Genomic DNA, 27,320 nt, shown 5'->3' on the forward strand with positions numbered 1-27,320 from the left:
GGGTAAATAGATATAGAAGAAAAAAAGGAAGTTTAAGAAGGGTAAGTCCCTAAGAAATAAATTATATACATACTTATAGTTATGTTTATTGTGCATTATGGTTTTTCAAGTGCACACTTCATACTAACTCCTTGTCCTTCTTATAGTCATGGGGGATTCACGTAGTGAGCCTGAATAATAGGACATGCATTTGTGGCATGCTAAGAATCCTCTTATTTTCAAAAAATATCAACCCAAACTCCTCTTGTATCGCCTCCCTCCAATACACATATAATACTTTTCACACCTCTTGTTATATATAAACCTTATCCCCCACCCTTGAAAACCCCCCTCCCCCCTATTTAGGCAATATACTACCTCCTTTTTTGTCCATTTTAAATACAACACATAAAATTACTTGGAGCTCAAACCTTTGGTTTATATGTTCCTCCTTTTCTTACTAACAAAAGAAATATGATAATCTTGGTTGAACAACTAGATGTAGAAATAAATAGATATAAAATTATTTTTAAAAAAAGAAAATACTTGAATACTAAAAATAAATTAAATTATAATTTAAATCTATTTTAAATATATATAAAATCATATTAAAGATGCTTTAATAAAAATATAATTTTCACAACTATAATAAATAAGTATTAAATATAACTCATTTTTTAAAAAATGAATTTAATTAAATCAAATGACATTTATTTTAAACTATCAATTAATTTAAGCCATATTACTTTAGATTGCACCATAATAATGATGATCCTATTGCTACAACTATTATAGGTTTGAGAAGAACAAAAAATGATGCTTGTGAACTATTTTATATAATTTTTTGTTACCTTACTACCCACCACATTTATATCTTTAAATCTACATTATGTTTTTAGAGTTGGTTGTATCTATATTTTATTTAAACTTTGATTTATTTAAAACTATAAAATACCATCTTTTAATAAATATGGATTCCAATGCATCTCCTCTTAGTATCTCTTAAACTTAGTGGGTATTATTTTCTATAATTTTTGAAATAAATAATTTTTACTTCATACAAATAGAGAAATAAATATATATACATTTGTACAATTCTTTTGATCCTATTGCTGCAACTACTATAGTTTTGGGAAACACAAAAAAAATGATGCTTGTGAACAATTTTATATAATTTTTGTTGTCTTACTGTCTATCATATTTCTGTTTTTATATCTACATTATGTTGCTAGAATTGTTTGTATCTATACTTTATTTAATCTTGATATATTTAAAATTATAAACATTATCTTTTAACAAATATAGATTCTAATGCATCTCCTTTTATTTTTTTCTCTTAAATTTAGTAGGTATTGTTTTCTATAATTTTTAAATAGCTTTTGATTGGATAATTCTTATTTTACAGAATTTTCAAATTTGAGTATATAAATATTTTTATATCAACATTTTTAGATTAAATTATATGATATACTATCAGAAGAATACTCTTCATTATGATAAATATATTGATATTAAAAATACTTATACACTTTATCTGGCATCTCTTGATACGATCTATTCAATAAGAAGAACATTGAGCACTTAGGTGGGTTCGTCATCGACTTGCCCAAAAAGAAAATCGAATCAGTAAAGTTGATTTAGTGAGTAGAATGTCCCACAGACTAATTTTACTCTGGTGAACATTAAAAATTGTGTATCTATCTATCACAATAAAATTCAAAAGTTTTACAAAACAACAATCATAAATAATAGAAAGTTAGATATCATTAAACAAATAAGTGCCTAAAATACTGTAGAAATAACATATATTGAACAAAGGTTACTGAAAGCAAAATCCCCATAACCTGTGCCCATGAATATCTATCAATCACAGGCCAAAAAAGCGTAATACAATGATATAGAACACAAGGTCAACTGGACAAAGCTTACGACTGGATGGGATTTGTCATATAAATTAATGGCAATCCTGATAACTCGTGGCATGGATTGGGGGATCCCCCACAGATCCTGCCAAGAAATATGGGAACCTAAAAATACTAAACAAACCAACCATTCCAATAAATCAAATGATAATCAATTCCCCACCCCCCAACAAATTCAATGTATCTGCTCAGGCCAGCATTATTTGCTGTCATAAAGTATTCTATGGAGAAAGAACCTGTGACCATAAATATTTTCACGTATCATACACGTTGTCACATCATGATTCTCATATCCTCTCATTTACAGCATGATTAATGAATGGAGGTGCAATACATATAAATACTCCATGAACTTTTTTATGCCTTTTCACCAAAAAAAATTGCAGGCACTTGGCTTACCATTCAATTTGTTGAGAGTGAGAAACATATTTAATATTGGTGTAATATATGAGAATGTGTAAATATTAAGCTTCATTGTAGTTTGCATCTGTTATGGGGAGCTTTTAATTATATTTATAATCTTGAATTATCTTTTGATGGATCATGGAGTGTGATCAGATTGATCAAATACTTTGACAATATATCTATGAATATATAAATATCAAGTTCTATTGAAGATTTATATTTATAATGATGAAATCTAGATCAACTGTATTTGTAATCTTAGGTCTCTTTGAATTCACATACACTCTGATTTAAGATCATGAAGTATGAATCTAGATATGTTGATTAGTTTTAAATAATTTTCAAAACAATTTTAGTATAACTGCATAGTTTAATATTAAGAGATGCTAATTTTATTTTCGATATGTTTTTGATTTTACTCCATTCATTCTTAATAGGTTTTCTTATACATTATAAATTATTGGGTCTTTAAAATACCTAGATCAGTATCCTTTCAATAATAATAAATATCTTTCTTTTTATACAGTTCATATCAACATATTTGATCTCTATTAACATTTGATTACAATAAATTAGGAAAGCTAAAATAAATATAAAACTTCTATTAACATTTGATTACTATAAATTAGGAAAGCTAAAATATAAGAACCAGACACTTCACAATCATGATAAATGACAAAGCCAAACAGAACAACATCAAACAAACAAAACACAAGCATCTTTGAACAATTAATACCAACTCAATAAATTTATTCATATTATTTGAAAAATTTCCAAAATTAGAATTATTTAATCCACCTTACTTATCTAAAGTAACTAATTGTCTATTTTGCATAGGAGAGTCCATTTATTACAATAATAATATATATCCATGATTAGGTGTGTAGAATATATAATCCCACATTACTTCAAGACATTCAATCAGGAACAAAAAGTGAGATACTAGAAAAATATATGTGAGTATACATTTTTGGCATTTTCACTATAATTTGAATCTAGCAGGTAGACAGGACTACTAACAGCTCTGTTTATATTATTTTCTTTCTAACAGGACAATGACTTCAGTTTTAAGACTTCGAAACATTTATAATAATAATCTGTTAATCAAACAGTAAATTTGATAGATTAGAACTGCCTTTTTAAGTTCGAAATTACTGTAGTATAAATAATTTTCAAAAAAAACCAAAATATAATATTTTCAGAATTTATATAAAATTTAATATACTATTTTCAAAATTAAATGTCTACATTTTTGCATTGATATTTTAGATTATATTCAATGCCATCTATTATAAGAAACAAGAAACAAAACATATTCAATGGATTCCCAATAAATCAAAAATTATAATAATAATAATATGAACAGAAAAAACTAGTAAAAACCAAAAGACAAAAAAAATCTTTCCAATAAAATATTTTGAAAGTAATAAACAATGAAGATTTACAGAGTAAATCAGTTGGACCTTCATCCACTATATATTCAGCAATATGATCGAAGCCTAAAGCATATAGAAACTGAAACTGTAAAAGTCAAATCACTGAAGCTTGGTCTATTTCAACATTATAAGAGCTTTTCATTTCAACTGCTTTGTCCAAACCAGATGGAAGTCTCCATGATAATCTTGATGGCCAGCAGTTAAAACAGAAGGTTCTGATTCAGCTTTATAGAGTTATTGTGATTTGGGTAGATGTTTATTAGAACACCCCAATGGTAAGCTTTGTCCAACAATGGAGGTGTTGATCATTCCAGTCTTTAAGTGTTATATGAATTGAGTGTTTGTTGATCATTCTGGTATTTAGAAGTTATGCGAATTCAGTGGATTTTGATCATTCTAGTGATCAAAAGCTATATGAATTGGGTGGAATCCAGTTTTACAGTATCCCCATTGAGAAGCTTTGCCCAACATTGACTACCAATTAGGATACAGTTATATTGAAAGAATGGCTATATCAATTAGGATTATCAAATATGAGCCTTGTTGATAGACACACTTGCAGTGAAAGAACGCAACGTCGTTGTTGTTATTGGGTATCTCAGCGTAGGATTCAAACCAGTTTTAATGTTGATTTTGATCGATAGTGTGAAGAATCATGCCAGCATGTGTTGATCAGACGCTAGTTGAAATGTTTTATAGTTTTATAAATCAAGTTTAAGCTCTGCAAGGATTTCATCAAGAATCTTTGTCCAACGCTGAAGGAACCATTCAATAGTATGCATTAACAGTGAAAGAAATTTTCTGGATTCAATTTCGATCTTCGTTCATTTATTGGTCAAATATTTGGTTAAAGCATGGCAAGTGTTGAACAAAATGCGCCTCACCTTTGTGATGAATCCGGAGACATTTATTCTGGTGTTAATGATGTTAATGGCGGAGTTGTGAATGAAACATTTGCCATTCAGAAGCTCCCAGCTTGTGACCTCCTGAGAACTGCCATTTTGGAGGAAAATAAGAGGGAAGGAGGTGCGGCTTATTCAAGGGTTGATGTCTCTGATTTAGAACCGCAAGAAAGGCAGAGATTAATGGATAGGTTGATTCAATTTCCTGAAGAAGACAATGAGAAGTTGCTGCAGAAACTTAGAAGACGGATTGACAGGTCTCTGTGTTGAGTGTTCCTGTTGTTGGTGTATCTTTCATTGAATTTCTTTTGATACATTTTGATAGTACTTATTGTACATTATAATGTTAAGTAACTTCTGCTTTCCTTCGGTGATATTATGTCTCCGTTTATTTCTCTTTCAATGAGGTTTACACTAAAATAGTGATTGAGTCCGAGGACTACTGAAACACTAGTTTGAGTTAGAAATTGTGTGCATTGTACTTCTATACTCCATGTGTCCTAAAGTTTCAACTAGCCATTCGTCATCTTGAAAAGATATAGGACTAAGTCTATGAGATTTCCACAAAATATATTTACACAATCGATCCCAAGATATAGAACCCTGGAATTTCTAAGAAGAAATAATGCAATAATATAGATGCAATTGCTGAGAATTGTTTATAGTTATTTATTGAATGTTTGAGATTATTTGTACTTTTTTTTTCTCGAAACCTATGTTTAAGAAAACTTGTATTCAATAGTCTTACTGAGTTCAATCAATTTCACCAAGGTTTGTATTCATGTCCCTAAACTTCTAGTTTGATATTTTTTTCCAACAGTTTTGTACATCGGTAATCCTGCACAGTGCACTTCACATACGATTTTTTCTCTGAAGCCTGTATAATATTGTTTTCAGAGTAGGTCTCTCTCTCCCTGCAGTGGAAGTCCGGTTTGAAAACCTCAAAGTAGAAGCTGTGTGCTATGTTGGTGGAAGAGCTCTTCCAACGCTTTGGAATGCTGCTAGAAATGCTATTGATGTAAGCCCCTTTCTTTACTCTGGGATCACATTAGACCCAAAACACAACTTTTGCGAGTAACTGTTTATATATCCTCTAGTAGTCTAAACTGTGTTTCTCTATGCTCTGTTATCAGACATTGTTGGAACTTTTATACTTTTCTCCAACAAAGAGGACTAATTTGACGATTTTGAAAAACATAAATGGCATCATCAAGCCTTCCAGGTGAGTGGAGCCAATGTTTGCGAATTCAATATGGCCATGGGTACAAGTACATGACTATCCTTAAACATCACACACTAAAGAAAAAAATTAAGCTTGGTAAAAGTAAGTCGACTTCTATTATTTAACACTTTTGACCTAAGAATCAAGCCTTAGTGTGCAATGTTTAAGCCCTCTGGAAGTATACATATGTTCCTGTTTTTTTATATATGTACAAGAAATACTGTTGTTCCTGAGCTCTTGGTCTCTTAGACAGCCTGGTCTGTAGACATTGTTAAAGTCACTTCATTCATACACCAGTAAAGTATCAGCCATACAGTTTTTTCTAAGATTATAACATTTACAATTTATTGATACAAATAACAAAGATCCTTTTATGAACCCCTGAAAACTATTTGTGATGTTTTATGCAGAATGGCACTTTTGCTAGGTCCACCAGGTGCTGGAAAGTCAACCTTATTGCAGGCACTCTCTGGGAATTTGGATAGATCACTCAAGGTCAGTTATATTATCAACTAGTTCCTTCAATCTTGAAATGGTATAAATATCAATGAAACACGAGGACTCGCATTCCCCTCAAAACCTTGAAGTACCCATCCCCAGGATATCCCCGCACTGGGTACTTGGTGTACCCAAGTACCTCCACTTCCACCATTCTGCAACCATGCCGCAGCCGGAACAGGAACTTGAATTTCTGCTTGAATTTTGATTTTTGAATGTTGCTTTTGGGTATGTACTATTTTATAATGTTAAATGTTCAATGGGTTTAGTTAGTGTTGTGTTTTCGCTATGTTCAAGTATTTCAATTTGGAATACATCATTTCATCACTAGTGTTTCAAGTTCTACATGTATAATATACAACATCCCCCGCCCCCCGCCACCATCCCCCCACCATCCCAAAATTAAGGCCCTTTGTCCCCCATCCTAAAAACTCATCCCAGTGTCCTGACGTACTGTAGTACCGGTGTTACACTGATAAATATAGAAGTAATCAATGGCTCGCCACTAGCTTTTAAACATGGTAATACTAGGGTGTTTCATTGTGGTATAAAGAAAAGATAAGTTCTAAAAGTAAGGGGTAGCATTGGGATCTCTACGAACGTGGAATTCTAGTGCTCTGAAAATTTTGTGCAAAGTAACCCCCAGAGGTTTTCCTGACTACAACTATCTGCTTACACAGTGTGAAGGCTATATTACTTATAATGGATACCGACTTCATGAATTTATTCCTCAGAAGACATCAGCATATATAAGTCAGAATGATGAACATATTCCGGAGATGACAACCAGAGAAACACTTAATTTCTCAGCTTACTGTCAAGGAGTTGGCACCAGATATGGTGTGTAATTCTTTGCTGTAAGTTTGTTATGCTTTTATTTCTCATCTTGCAAACTTGAGTACATGAACACAATAAATATTTCTGACAGTTTGTTGGCTGTCTCTACAAACAATATAATTTTTTATCATTCTTATGCAGACCTTCTATTAGAACTCATTGAAAGAGAGAAAGAAGCAGGCATCCTTCCAGAGGCAGATATTGACACATTTTTAAAAGTAGGGGAACACAAACCTCTTATTTCTTTAGTATTTCTTTCAGTTTTATTGGAAGTATATGATTACCTTAAGCTGATTGGTAGTTTTATGTAGGGGACTTCAATTGAAGGTTTGAAAGGAAGCCTTCAAACAGACTATATCTTAAAGGTAAGAACCATAAACAATTAAGCGATCCTCTTTTTGTAAATTGAATTTGCCATAGAATAGTTACAAGAAGCAGGAACATTTTAAGCACTTTACACATTTCTCAAAAGAATGCTTTCACTGTTTCTTTTTCTAATATTATTAATTTTGTAGGTTCTGGGCTTGGATATCTGCGCAGACACCCTAGTTGGTTCTGCCATGCAAAGGGGAATTTCTGGCGGACAGAAAAAGAGAGTCACAACAGGTAGGACTAAAGCATTGCTTTTCCTGTAACAATTGCTTTATTATCTTGAATAGGATATTTAATAGTTGAATTTTTAGTATGGCTAGGCGTTAAGCACGCTGTCCTGTAAATAGGTGTCAAATAAATACGTCACCATCAAAAGAAAACAATATTACAAAATCATTTACCGTAAAGAATTTTTAAAGTCTAGCAGGACTGAACAAGTAGCCAAAACTCTCAAACTAGTTCTGTTCATTATGATGAATCGTGTGAGGTGATTCAAAAATGCTCAGACACAGCTCCATTTAGAATTGGCATCCTAATCAGAAAAATTTGGAAGTTGGAAGTTGAGGAAATCTAACTACTATTTTCTAGATCCTATATACCATGTCTTCCATTATTGGTCTTGTAGCTGATCCTCATTTGTGTGTCATAGGTGAAATGCTGGTGGGTCCAATGAAGACATTGTTTATGGATGAGATATCAACTGGTCTGGATAGCTCAACGACCTTTCAGGTTGTCAAATGCCTTCAGCAGTTTGCGCATATAATGGAAGGCACTGTTTTGATGTCACTTCTTCAGCCTGCACCAGAGACCTTTGAACTCTTTGATGACATTGTTTTACTATCAGAAGGGCGAATAGTATATCAAGGGCCTCGACAAGATGTTCTTCAATTCTTTGAGGGCTGTGGTTTTAGATGTCCTGAACGAAAATCTATTGCAGATTTCCTGCAAGAGGTTAAAAATCACTTAACCTTGTGTCCTTTGGAAATATTAAATCTGTGACAACATTGTTCTTTTAGCTTAAATGTCTGTTTTCATTTCAGGTTACATCCCGAAAGGACCAAGAACAGTTCTGGATTGCTGAGATGGGACAGACATATCAATATGTTAATGTGAAACAATTTTCGGAGAAATTTAACCAGTTTTATATAGGAAAAAATCTCGTTGAAGAGCTTTCAATACCCTATGATAAGACTTCATGTCACAAGGCTGCGTTGTCCTTCAAAACGTATTCAATAAGCAAGTTTGAGCTTCTGAAAGCATGTTTTAACCGTGAATGGCTACTTATGAAGAGAAACTCTTTCCTTTATGTCTTCATGTTCGTTCAGGTGATTTATCCCTCCCTTGCACAACTGGTATTCTCAAGTTGTTTTCCTCTTACTCTTGTAGAAAGGTAGAAACCAACTATCATATCCCCACTTGATTTGCAGATGGTTGTGATGGCCTTTATTACGATGTCGGTTTTCATTCGAACGAGAATGAAAATTGATGTACTACATGGAAATTATTACTTGGGTGCTCTGTTCTTCTCACTCATTATTATCATGTTCAACGGCTATGCTGAGATTGCAATGACTATGGCTAGGCTTCCTGTTTTCTTCAAGCAAAGAGACCACCTACTCTACCCAGCATGGACATATACCATTCCAACATGTTTGCTGAAAATTCCTCTCGCAGTGTTCGAATCTTTTGTTTGGACTGCCTTATCTTACTATGTTATTGGTTTTTCCCCTGAGGCTAGCAGGTAGTGTAAACATTTCTAAATTGTTTTCTGATGTATGTCTACATGGATGGCATTTTTATCCTCTATACAAATTCCTAGCGAACCAAATCAAAGCCGCCCAAGGCCTTGTATAAGGTTTGGCTCAATTTACTTGAGGAGAGCAGCCTGATACTATTGGAGGGCCTAACAAAATATTTGGGTAAAAGATTTTAGCGTAGAAGTTTAAGGGAAACTCTGTTCTTCACGCTAAGTGATTCAAAGCCAATGCTATATACGTATATTAATTGACCATGTTGGCTGCCACAGGTTTTTTAGGCAATTCTTAGTCCTCTTTTGTCTGCATCAAGTGTCAACATCACTATTTCGTCTTATCGCGGGGATCTGTCGCACCATGGTCATATCTAATACCGGAGGCTCATTCTGTCTATTGATCATTTTCATTCTTAGTGGATTTATCGTTCCAAAAAGTAAAGCTGGTTTATGATTTCTATTGTTTGATTGAGTTTCAAAAATTTAAGAAATTTCTACATAATTTTAAGGAAGAAGTAGTGAAGTAGTTAAGAATTGTGAGTATTTATTTACAGATAGCGTTCCAAAATGGTGGATATGGGGTTACTGGGTCTCACCATTAGCCTATGCAGAAACAGCAATCTCAGTCAATGAATTTCTTGCTCCCCGATGGCAAAAGGTAGATATAGTATGCTGCTGTTCTGATAATTTTTTCGGGTTTATTAGCTTCCACCGGTCCATTGCAGTATTTAGTATATATATCTTGATCTCGTTTGCCCCAATCCACTTCAATGCTAGTTAATTTATTATACCTATGTTGCTTGCTGTTCACAGCCATACTCTTCAAACACAACTATAGGGCTCCATGTGCTAGAGAGTAGAGGTCTCCTGGACAAAGCTCATCTGTATTGGATTTCAGTGGGCGCTTTGGTTGGCTTCACAATTCTCTTCAATGTTTTGTTGACAATTGCCCTGACGTATTTGAATCGTAAGTCCTCTACTCTGCAAAATTAAAATCCCTGCTGGAAACCATATATAATTTAGATTTCCCGTGACTTATAAATGGAGCTGAAACTTCTATTCCTATACAGCTATTGGGAAGGCACATGTAGTGATTACAGAAGAAAAACTTTCAGAAATACAAAAGGCAGAGGGAGATGTTTCAACTGATCAAAACATGCAACTGAGCTGTACAGAGGGTACATTTTCTTTTAACTGTACTTGTCTAGAATACTACCTCTATTGCTGAATCAAAATGCCTCCTGCTAATTCAATATATGCCCGCATTAAGAATTATATTTGATTAGCTATTCAAAGACTAAAATGGTGCCCATTTAAATGAATTTATGCGTTAACAGCGGACATCCAAGTAGATAACCTCTCAAGTGAATCAAGAAGACACAATGCGGTTCATGATATATGTACAAAGAAAGCCAAGCAAGGGATGGTCTTGCCTTTCCACCCACTTACCATATCCTTTAGAGACGTGCAATACTTTGTTGACATGACATCGGTATGAAAACTTCTATGGATGATTGTTTAATGTGACCTTGCAATGGATAAGTTTAAAGAGTCACAGGCTCTATTATACAAGCTAAGCAAGTCATAGTAACTTCTCTTGGATGGAATACTGTTCTGATCTTTGTTCTTGTGTAAAAGGAAATGAAAGCGTCTGGAGCTACAGAGAAGAGACTTCAACTCTTGAAAGACATAACAGGAGCTTTTAGGCCAGGTGTTCTCACTGCCTTGATGGGTGTCAGTGGAGCTGGGAAGACGACACTCATGGATGTGCTATCTGGAAGGAAGACAGGAGGGTATATCGAAGGAGACATTTGCATCTCTGGCTTCCCAAAGGTTCAGGAGACATTTGCTCGAGTTTCAGGTTACTGTGAACAAACTGACATTCACTCTCCTCAGATTACTGTAAGAGAATCTGTACTATTTTCTGCCTATATGCGCCTCTCTCCAGAAATAGACGACAAGAGTAAACAGGTAAGAAAGGAATTAAAAAGTGATGCGTGATAGAACGATATTTTGGTACATTTATTTTCCATGTAACTGCATTACGGGTAGTTGTTCCAACATTGTGATTGCATTAACTGAAGCATAGGCTTCTTATTCCTGATTATAAGCCTAATTGTGGATTCCAAGTGTCAGAACAGAAATCCTTTTGCTGTTGAATCCAAAAATAACCCTACAATGATACTACATTGCAGATAAAAACTCACAATTCTAACATGTAGTCAGTTTTGGCAGATGTTTGTAGATGAAGTGATGGAGCTTGTAGAGCTGGATACCTTGAAAGACACAATGGTGGGTCTTCCTGGAGTGAGTGGTCTATCAACAGAGCAAAGGAAGAGACTAACCATTGCTGTGGAGCTTGTTGCCAATCCTTCTATCATATTTATGGATGAGCCAACATCTGGCCTAGATGCTCGAGCAGCGGCAATAGTGATGCGTGCAGTTAGGAATACTGTGGACACAGGAAGAACTGTTGTCTGTACGATCCATCAGCCAAGCATTGACATTTTTGAGGCATTTGATGAGGTGAGTTATATTAATTGGACAGTTTGATGGATGTAAATATTTCTATCATTCAAAATGTTTCAAGTTTGTTCAAAACAAAGTGTTATATCCTAGTTGTCAAAGATTTTGTTTTCCTCTATAATATCAAACTATGTACAAGTTGTTCAATACTGAATCTGGATTTGACTGTATTGGAGTTTTTTCATCAGCATTTTGGATCACACTCCACTACATACAAGTTATAAATACATAACAATAAGCCACTATGCAGATTATCATGGTTGGTTGTGAACAGAATCTATATATGAAGTTCCTACTTTTAATCCATGATCTTAGACCTCCGGGCCTCCTGCCTTCCTTGTATATTTAGTTATGTTGTTTCTGAGTTATAAACCATTTTATCATTAGTTACATCCAGACTAACATTAGTCTGTAAAGAAAATATGGGCATGTTACCAGAGCATACAGACTAAGGAAAACAAATTTCACATCAATAAATGGGTTTTTACCTTTTTGATTCTTCAAAATCATCGGTGCAAGCATATGTTTTTTTGGTTGAAGTGCAACAGATCACTAACGGAAACGTCTTCTGGAATTTACTTTCCCTAACAATCTTAAGTTGTTACCTTGTATTCAGTTGCTGTTGATGAAACAAGGGGGCCAAATCATATATGCCGGTCCCTTAGGTCGCCATTCGATCAACGTGATAGAATATTTCCAGGTATGAATTTGTTCAGTATGCTGCTGTCTAAGCTATATCAATCTTCCCATTTTATTTCTGTTTCGCAACCCCAATTATCTAATTGTTTGTTCAGGCTATTCCTGGTGTAGCAAGGATCAAGGATAAGTGTAACCCTGCAACATGGATGTTAGAGATTAGCTCACCATCTGCTGAACAGCGACTTGGTATAGATTTTGCTGAAATCTATATGAAGTCATCTCTTCATGAGTAAGTACAAACTCAATCCAGTCCAAGATCTTTAGCATTCAAGCCTCAAGATTTGTTTTGATGAGAGGTTGCCAGTTGGATTTGTTCTACTGTAAGGGATTATAACTATTTAGTACATTTTTAGCTGACACTTTTATGTCCAAATAGAAGTCTCATTTACAGTTACAACATCCTTATGGGAACTTGACCTTTCACAGATTGCACATATTTCAAGAACCCTGTATGTTCTAATTTTGATCTATCAATGTATTGATTTTTGATGTCTTAATGGTAAATCTATCAGGCATAATTTAGACCTAGTGAAGCAATTATCCATGCCAGTCGAAGGGGCCAGAGATCTTCACTTCCCAACTCAGTTTTCACAACCTCCTTGGGCGCAATTCATTGCATGTCTATGGAAGCAACACTGGACATATTGGAGGAGCCCTGATTATAATTTAGTACGCTTATTCTTTACATTTATATCAGCAGTATTTTTCGGTACCATCTACTGGCAGCTTGGGACAAAAATGTATGTAAATATTCGTTTGTATATGAATACAGGCCCCTTTATGAATACATTATACCATTAGTATTCAGTTATCGGGCATGATATTAAATTAGAAAGCTTTAAAAGTTACAGACATGATCTAAACAAAACTATTAATGTTTATGACTGCATTGTTACAGACATGATCGAGATGACTTATTAACTGTCATGGGAGCTTTATATGGTGCAACTTTGTTTCTTGGCATAACTAATTCCACTGTAGTGCAACCCATCGTAGCTGTAGAACGTACTGTGTTTTATAGGGAGAAAGCAGCTGGAATGTACTCTCCTTTACCCTATGCTCTGTCACAGGCAAGTAACTGCAAGTAGTCTTTTGCATTTGAAATGGAAATCAATATCCTGTTTGGTTCAGCGAATGACATCACCTATACGAAAACTAACAATGATGAAACTGAAAGCATATTCAATCCAATAAAGTTTTTATATCTGATTTCTTAGTTAGGTCAATAACCACAATGGAATCTAAGCAGCATCACTTTGTGTGTTTCAGATTGTCATTGAAATTCCCTACATATTCTTTCAAACGGTGATGTATGGACTGATCACTTATTTCATGATTGGATTTCACTTGTCTGTGGCGAAATTTTTCTGGTACATATTCACCATGTTTTTCACCTTCTTGTACTTCACATTTTATGGAATGCTAGCTGTCTCGATCACTCCGAATTTCCAAGTTGCTGCAGTTGTTGCATCAGCTTTCTACAATCTTTTCAATCTCTTCTCTGGGTTCCTCATTCCAAGACCGGTAAGTTTTGGTGGTTAATGTAATTTTAGTCGCTTTCCCTATTTTGCTTTAAATGAACATTACAGTTGTTCCCCTTTGAATTTAGGCTTGTAGAAATATATATCTCATCATATAATCTGTTGCATAAGAAATATCATTGATCTTTGAAAAGAAAAGTTGCCTTGCACAAGCTTTTCCACATAACATAAATATTAGTTTTGGTCCAACATTTTGAGTTAGCTACCAAAGTCGTCATCAAAAAGAGTGATTCGGTAAGTGTCTTCTGTCAAAAAATTTCATTATGTAAAGTTGTTTTGTTATTCAGGATCTCCCGAAATGGTGGCAGTGGTACTACTGGATCTGCCCAACATCATGGACATTGACTGCGCTCACCACTTCACAATATGGAGATCTAGACAAAAATATTACAGTTGATGGCATAGATAAGCCCATTCATACATACTTGAAAGATTACTTTGGATATGACCATGATTTTTTAAATGTTGTTGGTACAGTCCTTGTAATTTTCCCTGCATTTTTTGCGATATTATTTGCGTACTCTATTACAAGCTTGAATTTCCAAAGGAGATAAAATTGTTTGGAAACATCATGCTATCAAAAATTCAAGTCGGGCTTCCTTTATGAGAATGTTCAAATATGATGCAGAGTTAAATAGTCAATATTCCTTTTACCCCTGACTAGAGGGAGCACATTGTTGTATAGCATCTCTTCTTATATGTTAGTATAGTACAGTAACGATTGGTGCATGGTGTTTGCAGTTCTTAAAAATTAGATACTTCTTGTATCATTTGTAAAATTATATTTTTTATATACACACAGCTATATGCATTAGAATGAACAGAAATCCATGGATAATGTGAACCTTGTTCTAATATGTATTAAAGAGACAATTATCGATCCATCAGACAGTCAGTAGTCTACTGGTAAGCTGGGGTGTGAACAAAAGTTCATCAAACCAAAACTAAATATCAGTAACAGGGGCATCCCAACAACATCTATTTCAACCAAGTCAACAAAGGACAAATTCTCAGGAATGGTTATCTAGCTTAATTGATTCCCCATGCTTTTATTTAACCAAAAGTGAATGCAGTGGGGTCATTCTTAACTGTGTGGAGTGGAACTTGCCTTCGGAATGAGTAAGATACATTATTCCTCTTTTTTACTTGCATCGAGTACTACTTTTATGATCATGTACCCAATCACATTTTAGTTAAAATTGTATATGATTACCAATAAGAGGAAATGCCACTGAATGATAATGAAAAATAAATTGGAAATTATCATTAAGAATGAAATGGTCAACAACAATTTTATAGCACAAGACTCTCACAATGATGAAGTAACGCCCACCCATATATTGTCTGATAAGAAATGCTGGTTTGATGTAATATATTAAAAAAATTGAATTAAATAGAAAAAAAATAACGTTCTTAAACAATTGAATGAATCAAATACTACACTACAAATTTAATGAGTTTTTTTTGAAACTGTTTCAATTTCAAACGTTTTAAGAAATCACAGTTATTTCATACAAATGAGGCAGTAGTTTTGGTTATTGAAGCAGTTCAAGATTGGTACGCACAGCAATTCCTATGGAAGTTATACATTTAACAAGCTAGGAATAGAGTCACTTCAAATGCGAAGGCATGGGATATTGGATATGCATCAAGTTGTCTATAGGGCTAGCTGGTCAATAGGCTACCCTGCAGTCTAAGCACAGTGAGTTGCCATGGTGCACCTGGCACCAAATTATGTGGATCTCAAAAGGACTTTTCCTTATCTATCCGTTCATATAGTGCTAGGGATAAACTACTAAGACCAAGTCCTTTATAGTTGGCGACGGTGACTACCGTTTATGGTCACAATGTGCTATTCTTTAGCTGTAAAATTTGATGAGGTTGGAGGAATCTTGTCTTTGATTGATCTAGTGCAAGAGTTCCATAATGCATTTGAGTTTGATGTAACACACTTAGTCGTCAACTGCTATTGTAGTTATTTAATCTTTATCAGGCTACCTTGTTTCTTAATGTTTTCTTTTCACTAAACTTTTTCTTTAGAGATATTTATGATTCTGGTGTTCAACCTTTTGTTGGGATGAGTAGGAGTGACCCGAGGTTTCTCATTCAACTGGATGCTCTTCTATTCTACTAAAAACACTTTTTCTAAAATAACTATGGGTATAAACTACACCATAGCAAGTATGACAGATTATGCTTGAAATGTGTAAAGCTGCACATGCATAAATTAAGTTATTAAAATAAACAAATTGTTCTGTACGTTTAATGATTGTTTTATTCAGAGCTGCCAAGCATGATAAATCTATAGTTGATTCCCACCATCACTGATAGTGCCCTATATTTCCTCCAACTATATGGTGTCTTGTCATCATCTAAGCTGTTCAAATCAAACATGGATAACTTTCAACAGCTGAAAAATGGGCGGTGAACAATCACTATGATGAATTATCCAAGTAGAACTTGAAATACTCCAAACACAAGGAGCATGGAGTGAACGAAAAATGCATTTGCATTAGCAGCATCTGATTGATCAGAACTAGAGTCGGGGGATTTTGCAGATGTTTCGTCAGTAGGAGCCATGGCAGATTCAGGAGCAGAGACTGGCTCTGGGCTTGGAGCAGGAGTAGGAATTGGAAGGCCAAATATTTCTTCAGGAAGCAACACCTTATCAACCTCATACACTGCCACTGGACTCTGAGAGAAAATGCTGCTACTTATAGGAGCATTAACCAAGCCTGTAGACATGTTCACTTGAGCTCCAAAAGCACTGACATTGAACTTATAAGGACCCATCGTGGAAATAGGGCTGCTCAAGCTTTGAAATTGCCCTAAACTGTAAAATGTAGGGACTGCATGATACTCCAAAAGAGAAGTTTTCTTCTGGTCAGTGAGCTTTCTGAGCATGGCTTTGTATTCCGGCCTAAGAGCAGCAAAGGCCGCATCAGAAGGCGCAAAGAGAGTAAGGCCCTGTTGTGTATTGTTGGCCTGTGTCTGCAACTGGTTCTCCACCTGGCTGCCCTTCAAGAGGCTCAGAAAGGTCTTAAATTGCCCTGCTTGTTGCAGAACATCTGTTATATTGACGTAGTGTGGCGCAGGGGGAGGAGCAGGGGCAGGGGAAGGAGATAGGGAAGAAGGACTCACTGGTGCATTGGCCAGAGAAACAATGTGTGTGCAAGTACCCACATTGGCCAACATAAAGAGGATACAGATTGGCACCACAAACTCCATGTTAACTCTACTGAGTTAAGATAGGGTTTGATATTGTGAAAAAATGTATAGGACAGGGTTTGATATAACTCAAGCTGGTATGTTCCAATCTGATGAATTGGATAGATGTTGCAATGTATTGGATAGGCTTGACTAGGGAATCACAAAAGAGCAGTGTAATTAGCTACAATATGCTAGAATAAGCCGATGAATCTAAGCTCAAATACCCTCAAATCAGATTGCTCTACAATTAATTGGGCAAGTCAATAAATTGGATGGGCTTTACAACTAAGAATGTCTATTGAGCTTTCATAGACAATGCCCACAACAGTGCACTCCAAAAGGTTCAGAGATCTTGTGCTTTATAAGCTCTACTACCAAAGTGCAGTAAGCTACAAGCTAGAATTCTCTGAAACCAATCATTTCAATCTAGATTGCTCTGGAACCACTCAATCCAAGCTACTAGAATGCTGCAAAGCTTATGTGTTCTGGGTAGTCAATACCCACAACAGGACACTAAAATGGTTGTACTGATCATTGATTTTATAAAGGCCCAAGTTACTGTCCCGGAAGATGAAATGGCAAAATCACGGTTTTGCGTAGGGTAGGGACTGGGTAGCTCAATCGGCTAGACAAAAGCTAAAAATTACAACCCTCCAACCAATTGTTTGATAAAAACAAATTAGGTGCGAGGGATTCAAGATAATCACTCCTGCACAATCTAGAATTAAGTTGTGCGTTCAGTGTCACCCCTAATATGTTGGTTTTATTCAAATATTTTAGCCGTTGCACTGTCATACGCAAACCTCGCTTTAGACATGTTTATAAATGTCTCTCTCAAAACAATTCAACGAATGATTCCATTTGTCTTGCGGTGTATATAAGAATTTGATTATTATGGTTTTGATTACTGTTGAGAGGATGTTGTATAATGGTTGGCATGAATTATAAGGAATTTGCTATCATTTATGGCTTAGAACGGGAGAAACCAATGACCCTACTCCACTGGCCAATCTTAAATTGCAAGTCAAGTCATATTTGGTATCATTTTTTTATTTATTTTTCTGTGTTTTTTGGCAACCATGAATTGCCCACAATTTAATACAAGAGAAGAAGGATGTCAATGTCAGATAACTGATGCAAGAATGAAAGATGAAACCACGTTACATTCTTGTTGTAGCGGTTCGAAAAGCGTGTCTTCATCATAAATTTGTGAGAATAATAATTCTACGGAAAAGTTAGGGATTTCTTAGAAAATGATTTACATAATGGACTCTTTTTTTCGTTGGGATAGTTTGAAATACATCTAAGTAAGAGATAAAATCATGTCTATGAGAATTTAAGGCATTCTTAGAAAATGATTTATTCAATGGATATAGGAAATGATTTATTTTACAAACAGGGCAAGTTGAATTATATGTTGTGTAGAAGAAAAATATATTACTACATTTTTTTTAAAAATCATTTTCTCATAACTCATGTGTTATTTGAATTTTAAAACATGTAGGCTTTCCAAAACTAAGCCTTTGGAATGTCAGTTCTTTTATACAATTCTATAAATTTAAAAGCAACTGATCATTTATATGACGAAGGCCCAATCAAATCAAATTTGATTGAAGGCTAGCGTTTTGATGTGTATTTATAGTTAAAATCTACTGGAAATCTAGACTTGCATTGACATGAAAATGATGGCTCTTGCTCAAAGTCCAATAGTTATTCAGTTAAATTTGTGTTTTATGTTTTACATAATATATATGATATAACAATTCTCTCCTTTGAAGACATTTGTTATACATAATACATATTGGTGGTGCTTTCAAGGGAGGGCCCAACCCTCCAAACCCCACCCACCTCCCACTCACTCCCTTGAGGACGTTTGTTCTAACTTAGCACTAGTCTTGGGACCCAAAAAATCAGTTGGTAATGTTTCTTTGGCCCCCTTGCCACAAGGTTCTTGTTCTAGCCTCATTTTTGACCCCACTATATCTACTTCGCTACCAATAGAAATCAATATTAATCCAGGTCCTAATGTTGTGGAAACCTTGAAGCTTGCAGGCAATCCACTCGATGGTGGTTGGAGAGGTGTTTTGTTGGGTCAGGCTAAATCTGCTAAGGTTCTCTTCCCACCAAAAATATTTGAGGATGCAAATGGTTCGTAAATTTGCCTTCGTGATGCCATCATGGATAATATTGCTTCTTCCCTAAACCTATGCGTAGTGCGAAAATATTGGCCTTCTGACCTACTATGGATATGATTAGGAAATGGGGGTCTAATCTTTGGAAAGTCAAAGTTTGTGTGTGGGTCACTACTATGAGTTGTCTCTGCTCCTTCAAATTCATCGCAAAAATGCACCTAGTTTATGTTTTCTCTGGTAGACAACACTACGAGAAACACAATCATGCCTTGTCAAAATGGAAACTTAGTTTCAACCCAAATACTAAGCTACACCACCTTGCTTTGATCTGGGTCTTTTTACTAGGCCCCCCTTTAGAATTCTAGGATGACATGATTCTACAATGGATTGGCAACATGTTTGGACACTTTGTTATTTTTGTTACAGTGCAGAAAATCTAACTAGTGTATGCTAGCTCTGTGTCGATGTTGTTGTTAATAATTCCCTTTTCAACTTCATCTCTCTAAAATCCAAATGGGGAGTTTGGACTCGAGCCATTGTCTATGAAAATGCATCCATCTACTACCAAAGATTCACTAAGCATCGTCATATGATTATTGATTGTAAGCACTGTTAGATAACATAGGGTCCCTTCAAACAATTTCAATACCAAACAAACTTCATAATCATCATAAGCATTCACTCGATATACTCATTCAACTTTATGATTACCTCATTCAATCACTTAACTCCAAATTGTTCATTCATTGTTTAGTTATAACCAATTAACGATAATATAACATAGTTAGTTGATATAGACTTGCAGTAAAATGAAAAATGTCATATAAAGTAACTTGCAACATAATAACATTCACATGTTTGACACCAAGATTTTTAACATGGAAACCCTATAAAGGGAAAAACCACCTAAGACTGACAACCCAAAAATTCACTCTTTTGAAGTGAGCTCTGATGGAGCCAACATTGGTAAAGGCTTACATACACATTGCTAATGTGATCTTGTTAGAGGATTTACACCAAAAGATCATCTAGACCTTATCACTCCTTGATCTTGTCTAAAGAGTGGCTTGCTTTAAAGGACTTATAAACACCACTAATCAATGTTACCATATAGGATTTCATAGAGGTGTTAAGTTCACCCAGTTAAGAGATTTTTCTGCTACAATGATTTAAAAGTAATAGTACAAATGATCTATTAGCTATAACACTACCTTGCTTGTTCAGATCTCCTTTCTAATCAATCCCTTTCTTATCTCTTTACTATGTTCTCTTGATAGGTTAATTCACTCCTTATCTCTTTCTTCCTCTTCAACTCTACTCGATTCACATGGCTCAACTTTTCTCTACATCAACTTCACACTTTTATCTTCTTTTCTTTAGCATTTGACCAACATCCAACCAACAACACAATTAGTGACCAAAACACTTATCCAACTTCTCCTTAAATAGTAGTCTTGATGCTTCTAGATTCTTCCAATTATTACTACTTAATCATACACCATCATCAAATCTTGCTTGCATTTTCTAATCGTTGATCTTGTAACCAACTTTGATTCGTGCCTTTGAACTTCTTGAACATTCTTGAATTCCATCAAAAACCTCAAATTCCATATTTACCATTTTTTCTTCTTCTTATTGTTACTCAGTGAGCATAACATTTCACTCGAGTAATATGACACTCAGGCAAAACATAAATTACTTGAGCAATATTAAACATCCAACTTTACTTTGACAACTACTTGGTGAACATTGTAGTCACTCGATGAATATTGTATTCCTTCTTTAACCTTGTCATTTAGTTTAGCTCGTGTATCTTAATACATTACAATATTACATGATTGTAAAATAATCAAAATAATATTACATTATCACTGTCCAACTCATTCAAGTGCCTATTGAATACCATGTTTATCAACTTTATCTCAACATACTTTCTTCAAATCCTCTTCATCAATCAACTTGACATAGCACTCTGCTGAGTTACCAATAATGTCTAGCCAACTAAGACTTTGACATCAATGACAACATAAAAACTCATACGACTCGTTTACATACATTCATAGCATCATTAGTTACATTATTAATTGGGCATAACATTCACCCCCTTTGGCATTGATGGAAACACATAACATATAATTTTACATTACAAAACATTACATAAGATATGTTGGACTAATTGCCAATGTTCCCCTTCAAGATTTGTGACATGGCTTAACTGCCTCTTGTGTTTAACAAATCTAGTAGTTGTATCAAACATTGATAGGTCAACCTTTTGGTGCAACGACAACCCTAGCTTGTAACAAGATAATCAAATGTATGCATTGACAATAATATAACTTTTCATATATTTTCCTTCATCACCAAGTTCTTTGTAACTCAGTTTGTGTCTTTAGCAACAACAATCATCTTCAACATTTCTCCCCCTTAGGATATGAAATTTTTATGTTCAAATTTACATTGCAGACTTTTAGAATTGCTCCCCCTTTGCATAGAATTCTCTAGTATTCTTCATCTTTATCTCTTTGATAGATCTCAACTCCTCCTTTTACTGATTTTCTCCTTTACTATTTCTCTCCCCCTTTGGGATATATCTCTTCCTTTTTTAATCTTCTCCCTTTGTATGCTACTGATATTCTCCCCCTTTGACATCAATGCCAAAGGTTATTATAAATTTCAATAGGAAACTTTAAAAACCTTGTAGTTATCCTTGTACTTTGCATGTATAGTATACATTGATTTCATCACAATTTTCTTTACAACTTTAGAAAAGTTCCTAAAGTGTGAACTCTTGCATTAACTCCACAAAGATATTTATCTTCATCCATGAATTGATGCATCATCCATCTTCATCTTAGTGAATTTTGAATAGGGACATGACCCCCTGTTTACCTCTTATATACTCAAAAGAATCCTTAGGCAATTGCTTTGTAAATATACTTGCAATTTGTTCTTTAGATTTTACATATTCAAGCCTCACTTGTTTCTCTTGTATTTTCTCCCTCAAATAATGATACTTGATTGACAAGTGTTTTTCTTTTGCATGCAGCATTAGATTCTTTGATATATTTATTACACTAGTATTATCACAATAAATAGTAACATGCTTGGTTATCTCTTCTTTCATACCTTCCAACAGTTTCTTAATTCATACAATATTTGAACAATTGATTACAACAATAACATACTCATCTTCAACATTAGATTAGGAAACACAACTCTATTTCTTACTTATCCATGTTATCAATATTTCTCCTAAAAAGAAAGCTCCACCACTTGTTCTTTTTATGTCATCAACATTACCAGCCCAATTAGCATCGTATAGACTTTAAATTAAAGTCATCATCTTGTTTGTGCCATAGCCCATAATCTTCAGTTCCTTTAAGATATCTAAATATCATCTTCACAACAGTCATGTATGTCTCCCTAGAATTAGAGGAAAACCTTGCAACCATACCAACAACAAGTGCAATGTCTAGTCTACTATGTACAACATATAGTAGTTTGTCAATCATGGATTTGTATTTTGTTTCATTTACCTCTCTAGTAGTGTCTTCCTTTGAAAATTTAACTCCAATCACCATAGGTGTACCGACTGTCTTAGACTCATTCATCCCAAAATTCTTCAAGATTTCTTTCACATATTTAGATTGAGTCACATATATGCATTTCCTTGTTCGATGGACTTCTAATCCAATGAAAAATTTGATCTCACCAAACATTGACATCTCACATTTTTTACTCATTTGATCAACAAATATCTTACATAAAATGTCATTACCTCCAAATATAATGTATTCAACAAATATTTTAGCAATCAATACCATATCTTCATATTCACATTTCATATATAGATTATTGTTCTCACTTGTTCTAGAAAAACCAATATTATTCAAATAAGAATTTTATCTTTCATGCTAGGCTCTCGGTGCTTGTTTCAGTCTATATAATGCTTTGTTCAATTCACAAGCCATGTTCCTCTATTCAAGTTCAAAGAATCATTCAAGTTGTTCAATATAGACTTCCGCTTCAAGTATTTCATTCAAAAATGCAGATTTGATATCCACTTGATAAACTTTGAATTTCTTGTATGTAGCATACGGTAACAATGTTCTTACACCTTCCAATCTAGTCACATGTGCAAAAGTCTCACCATAATCTATTCACTCTTCTTGTGCAGAACCTTTACAAACCAATCTTGCCTTATTTCTTACTACTTATCCATTTTCATTCAACTTATTTATGAAAATTCATTTGGTTCCAATCACATTGTTGTCTATAGGTCATGGTACTAACATCCATGTATTATTTTTATTTATCTAATCAATCTTTCATTCATAGGATTTATCCAATCCTCATTTTCTAGTGCATTCTTAACTTTTATTGGTTCAAAATCAACAATCAAATAGTTATTGTCTCTCAACTTACTTCTTGTCTATACTCCACCACTTCTGTCACCAATAATATGTTTGGAATGATTCTTTCACACATATTTTTCCAATACAGGTTCAATTCTTTGATTTTCAACATTTTCTCCACTTGGCAAGGGTTCAACTTCATGCTTGAGTAGTGTTGTTTGATGCTCAGGTAAAGCATTTTGTAACTCAGGTGATACAATCTGCTGCTCAATCACTCTCTATTGCAATTCAGGTAGTGTGTTTGGTGTCTCTTCATACATATACACAAACTTGTTGTAGTCTTTAGTTCCTTCTTTCTTTCCATATCATTCTTATTTGTAAACTCATCAATCATTTCATTTGCACTTTCAATCATCTTGTTAGTAGCTTTGTTCAAATATTTATAAGATTTTCTCTTAGATGAGTAGCCAAGGGATAAACCTTCATCACCTTTAAAATCAAATTTTCCATTCCTTACATCCTTATGCATATAACACCTATTTCCAAATATTTTGAAATAACTTGCATTTGGTATATGACCATAGTAGAGTTCATAGTGTGTCTTGTTTGTTCCTTTCTTCAACTAAACTTGGTTGAGAGTATTAACAACAATGTTAATTTCTTCTCTCTAGAATATTTGAGAAACCTCTTTGTCAATCATCAATGTCCTTGTACAATCCATAGTTGGTCTATTTCTTCTCTTAGCAATACCATTATGTTTTAGTGTCCTCGGTGCATATAATTATCTCTTAATACCATTCTCAGTAGAAAAGTTAGTGAATTCAATAGACATAAACTCATAAGCTCTATCAAATCTTAAACATTTCAAAGATTTATCAATTTATTTTTGAACTTCATCTTTATATTGTTTGAACATATCAAAAGCATGTGATTTGACCTTCGTGAATATAAGAGTCATCAAAAAACAATATAAAGTATATGTCTCCATAATAACTATCAACACGTATTGATCCACAAAGATCAATGTGCACTAATTCCAGGATATCATTTGAAGTGTATGTTTTGATTGAAAAACTAGATTTTGTCATCTTATCGAGTTGACATTCTTTACACATAGCATTCTTAGTTTTTTGCAGATTCAGTAAGCCTCTAACTCTTTTCTTTCTAATGACATTGACCATGTTCTCACAATTTACATGACACAACCTTTTATGTCATAACCATACATCCTCAACTTTAAAAAATAAGCATGACTCAACAATAGGATTGAGGTAGAATAATTTACTTCTTATTTGTATTCCAGTTTCAATTAGATTACATTCATCATCAAAGATCTTGACTTTTTTGTTTTGAAATTCCAACTTGTTACCCAAATTATTCAACTGAGAAACACTCAAAATATTATACTTTAGTCCTTCTACCCATTATGCATCATCACATTTGATCTTATCATTCAACATTAGTAACCATTTACCTTTCACCAGACATGGAACACCATTGCCTAGGTTAACAATTCCACCATCATCAATTTTCTCAAATGATCAAATGTTAAGATTAACCACAGAGAGAAATAAAAATTACATGCAAATATAACTAATATCAAAAAATAATAAATCACATAGAAGAGAACACAATACAAATAGATTTAACATGGTTCACCCAATCCCTAGGCTACGTCCACTAGTAGAAAGTCTAATATTATTATTATACAGTGATTATAATCTACAATTCCTTACAACTCAATACCACCGCAACAAGCTACAATATCATCATACATATTGAAATCCCTAACCCTAAGCCATTTTATACAAGCTTTTTAAGCTCACAAAATTAGGGCTAGAATACATCATCCAATAGAAAAATAATAGTCAACACATTGCACAATAGTAGAGTCATTTTTGTCTTTGTACCCCTAAAAACCCCTATAGGGGCATTGTCCCTCAACCCCACCCTATATTGTGACAAGGAGCACACCTGGTGCATTGCTCCTTGACCCTGTCTTGGGGTTGCTACCCCCAAACCCTCGTAGAAATAATCTAGGGGTAAACCTCTAAATCTAATTAGGATCCACATCACAATAATCTCCCACTTGAAAACTGATCAAACTCCACAACGATAACCTCCCACTTGGAGACTGGTCATAGCACTGCTAAACTTGTAGCTCCCACTGGAATATCTAACCTCCTTGGACTCTATTGTTCTTTTATTCTATTCAGTCTAGAAGACCGACCAAAGTTGAAGAGGAGTTCAACTTCTCCATTGTTACTACCTTAGTAAACATGTTTGTTGGATTATCATCTATATGTATATTCTCCATCTTTAGTTGTCCATAATCTAAAACTAACTGAATCAAATGGTACAACAAATATATGTGTGTTGTCTTTGAATATAGGGCACTCTAGCTATTTATAAATAAATAATTATCCCTTTGTGGGTGTCCCAATTATTCCATGAAGAAATGAAATCATACCATCTCCTTGGCTACCTCCATAGCAACAACATATTTGCCTCTGTAGTGGATAAAACATTAACATTTGCAACTCAAAAATCTAACTCATTGTTGTCCCACCAATACTAAATACATAACCTATAGTACTTTGTCTGGTATCAATATCCCCTACCAAATTTGAGTCAACATAACCATGTAAATAAGTAGTAGAGCCTCCAAAATGTAAACAATGATTAGATGTTCCTCTTAAAAACCTGAGAATCCATTTAACTTTATTCCAATGCTCAATCCCCTAGATGACTCATATAACTGCTAACAACTTTCATTGCATGTGCAATATCTAGCCTGGTACATACCATAGCATATGTTAAGCTCCTTATAGTAGGACCCTGCAAGGGGCACTACCCCTTGACCCCATCTTGGGGGTGTTGCCCTCAAACCCCCATAGAAATAATCTAGGAGGAAACCATGCCGAATAAACCTCCAAGTCTGATCAGGCTCCACATCACAACATCAAATTTACTAAGATCATCAATCATGTGATGTGAGAATCCTCCATCTATAATCTATGAATCATTCTTGCTAACATATGAAATAAGGGCATTATCACTTTCATACCTTTCACCATTAGGACCTTCCTTGATAGAAATATATATCATCTCAAAAACGTCTTTATCTTGATCACTGCTAGACTTAGTGTGCTCTTCTTTGGCAATGTAACATGGCTTCTTCCTTTTGTCTTTGTAATCCTTGTTCTTCCTATAATTGTAATATTTCTTGTCATTTCTATCACTCTTACTTTTGTTAGGACACTTAGTAGCAAAATGGCCAACTTCATTGCACTTGCAAAAAATCAAGGGCATATTACCTTTGTGTTTACCTTTACCTCTTCACAATCTTCTTGTCAAAAATGCTTGAAGCTCATTCAGATCATCCTCTAATTCAAGTTCACTTTCTTCCTTAATTTTGTTTTCTTTAATGAAACTTCCAATGGTTAGTAGAGGTTTTAAATCATTTCTAATTATAACCATACTATTGTCAAAATTGTTCAAGTCAAATGCAGTCAACTGACCAACTATACTGTC

The 27,320-nt window shown here is 34.3% G+C and overlaps 2 protein-coding genes across 2 annotated transcripts; one reads left to right on the plus strand and one right to left on the minus strand.

Annotated features, from left to right (window-relative positions):
* The first annotated feature begins 3,913 nt into the window (after window positions 1-3,913).
* On the plus strand, window positions 3,914-14,761 carry LOC149528292 (ABC transporter G family member 36-like). Its single transcript, XM_089809187.1, has 24 exons — window positions 3,914-4,901; window positions 5,542-5,662; window positions 5,778-5,866; window positions 6,277-6,361; window positions 7,045-7,204; window positions 7,343-7,419; window positions 7,513-7,566; window positions 7,717-7,807; window positions 8,223-8,524; window positions 8,614-8,898; window positions 9,001-9,314; window positions 9,600-9,760; window positions 9,878-9,981; window positions 10,137-10,290; window positions 10,394-10,501; window positions 10,661-10,815; window positions 10,962-11,294; window positions 11,559-11,849; window positions 12,466-12,549; window positions 12,644-12,777; window positions 13,061-13,288; window positions 13,447-13,618; window positions 13,818-14,072; window positions 14,377-14,761. The coding sequence occupies exons 1-24, from the start codon at window positions 4,597-4,599 to the stop codon at window positions 14,641-14,643; spliced, it is 4,329 nt and encodes a 1,442-aa protein (XP_089665313.1). The 5' UTR covers window positions 3,914-4,596; the 3' UTR covers window positions 14,644-14,761.
* A 1,577-nt stretch (window positions 14,762-16,338) lies between these two features.
* Window positions 16,339-18,022, minus strand: LOC149528293 (fasciclin-like arabinogalactan protein 12). The gene has a single exon (XM_089810245.1). The coding sequence runs from the start codon at window positions 17,315-17,317 to the stop codon at window positions 16,535-16,537; it is 783 nt and encodes a 260-aa protein (XP_089666371.1). The 5' UTR covers window positions 17,318-18,022; the 3' UTR covers window positions 16,339-16,534.
* Window positions 18,023-27,320: the final 9,298 nt, after the last annotated feature.

This window comes from Cupressus sempervirens, chromosome 11 (genome assembly GCF_028749045.1).
Source record: "Cupressus sempervirens isolate cs-2001-9-10 chromosome 11, ASM2874904v1, whole genome shotgun sequence".
NCBI classification, from domain to species: Eukaryota; Viridiplantae; Streptophyta; class Pinopsida; order Cupressales; family Cupressaceae; genus Cupressus; species Cupressus sempervirens.

What these genes read in the sequence shown, in the direction of transcription:
- LOC149528293 (XM_089810245.1), bottom strand. Translation starts at nt 17,317, where the DNA reads ATGGAGTTTGTGGTGCCAATCTGTATCCTCTTTATGTTGGCCAATGTG.
- LOC149528292 (XM_089809187.1), top strand. Translation starts at nt 4,597, where the DNA reads ATGGCAAGTGTTGAACAAAATGCGCCTCACCTTTGTGATGAATCCGGA. An exon ending in TTGCTCCCCGATGGCAAAAG is followed by an intron (nt 9,982 to 10,136) that starts GTAGATATAGTA and finishes TGCTGTTCACAG; the next exon opens with CCATACTCTTCAAACACAAC. An exon ending in ACGTGATAGAATATTTCCAG is followed by an intron (nt 12,550 to 12,643) that starts GTATGAATTTGT and finishes TTGTTTGTTCAG; the next exon opens with GCTATTCCTGGTGTAGCAAG.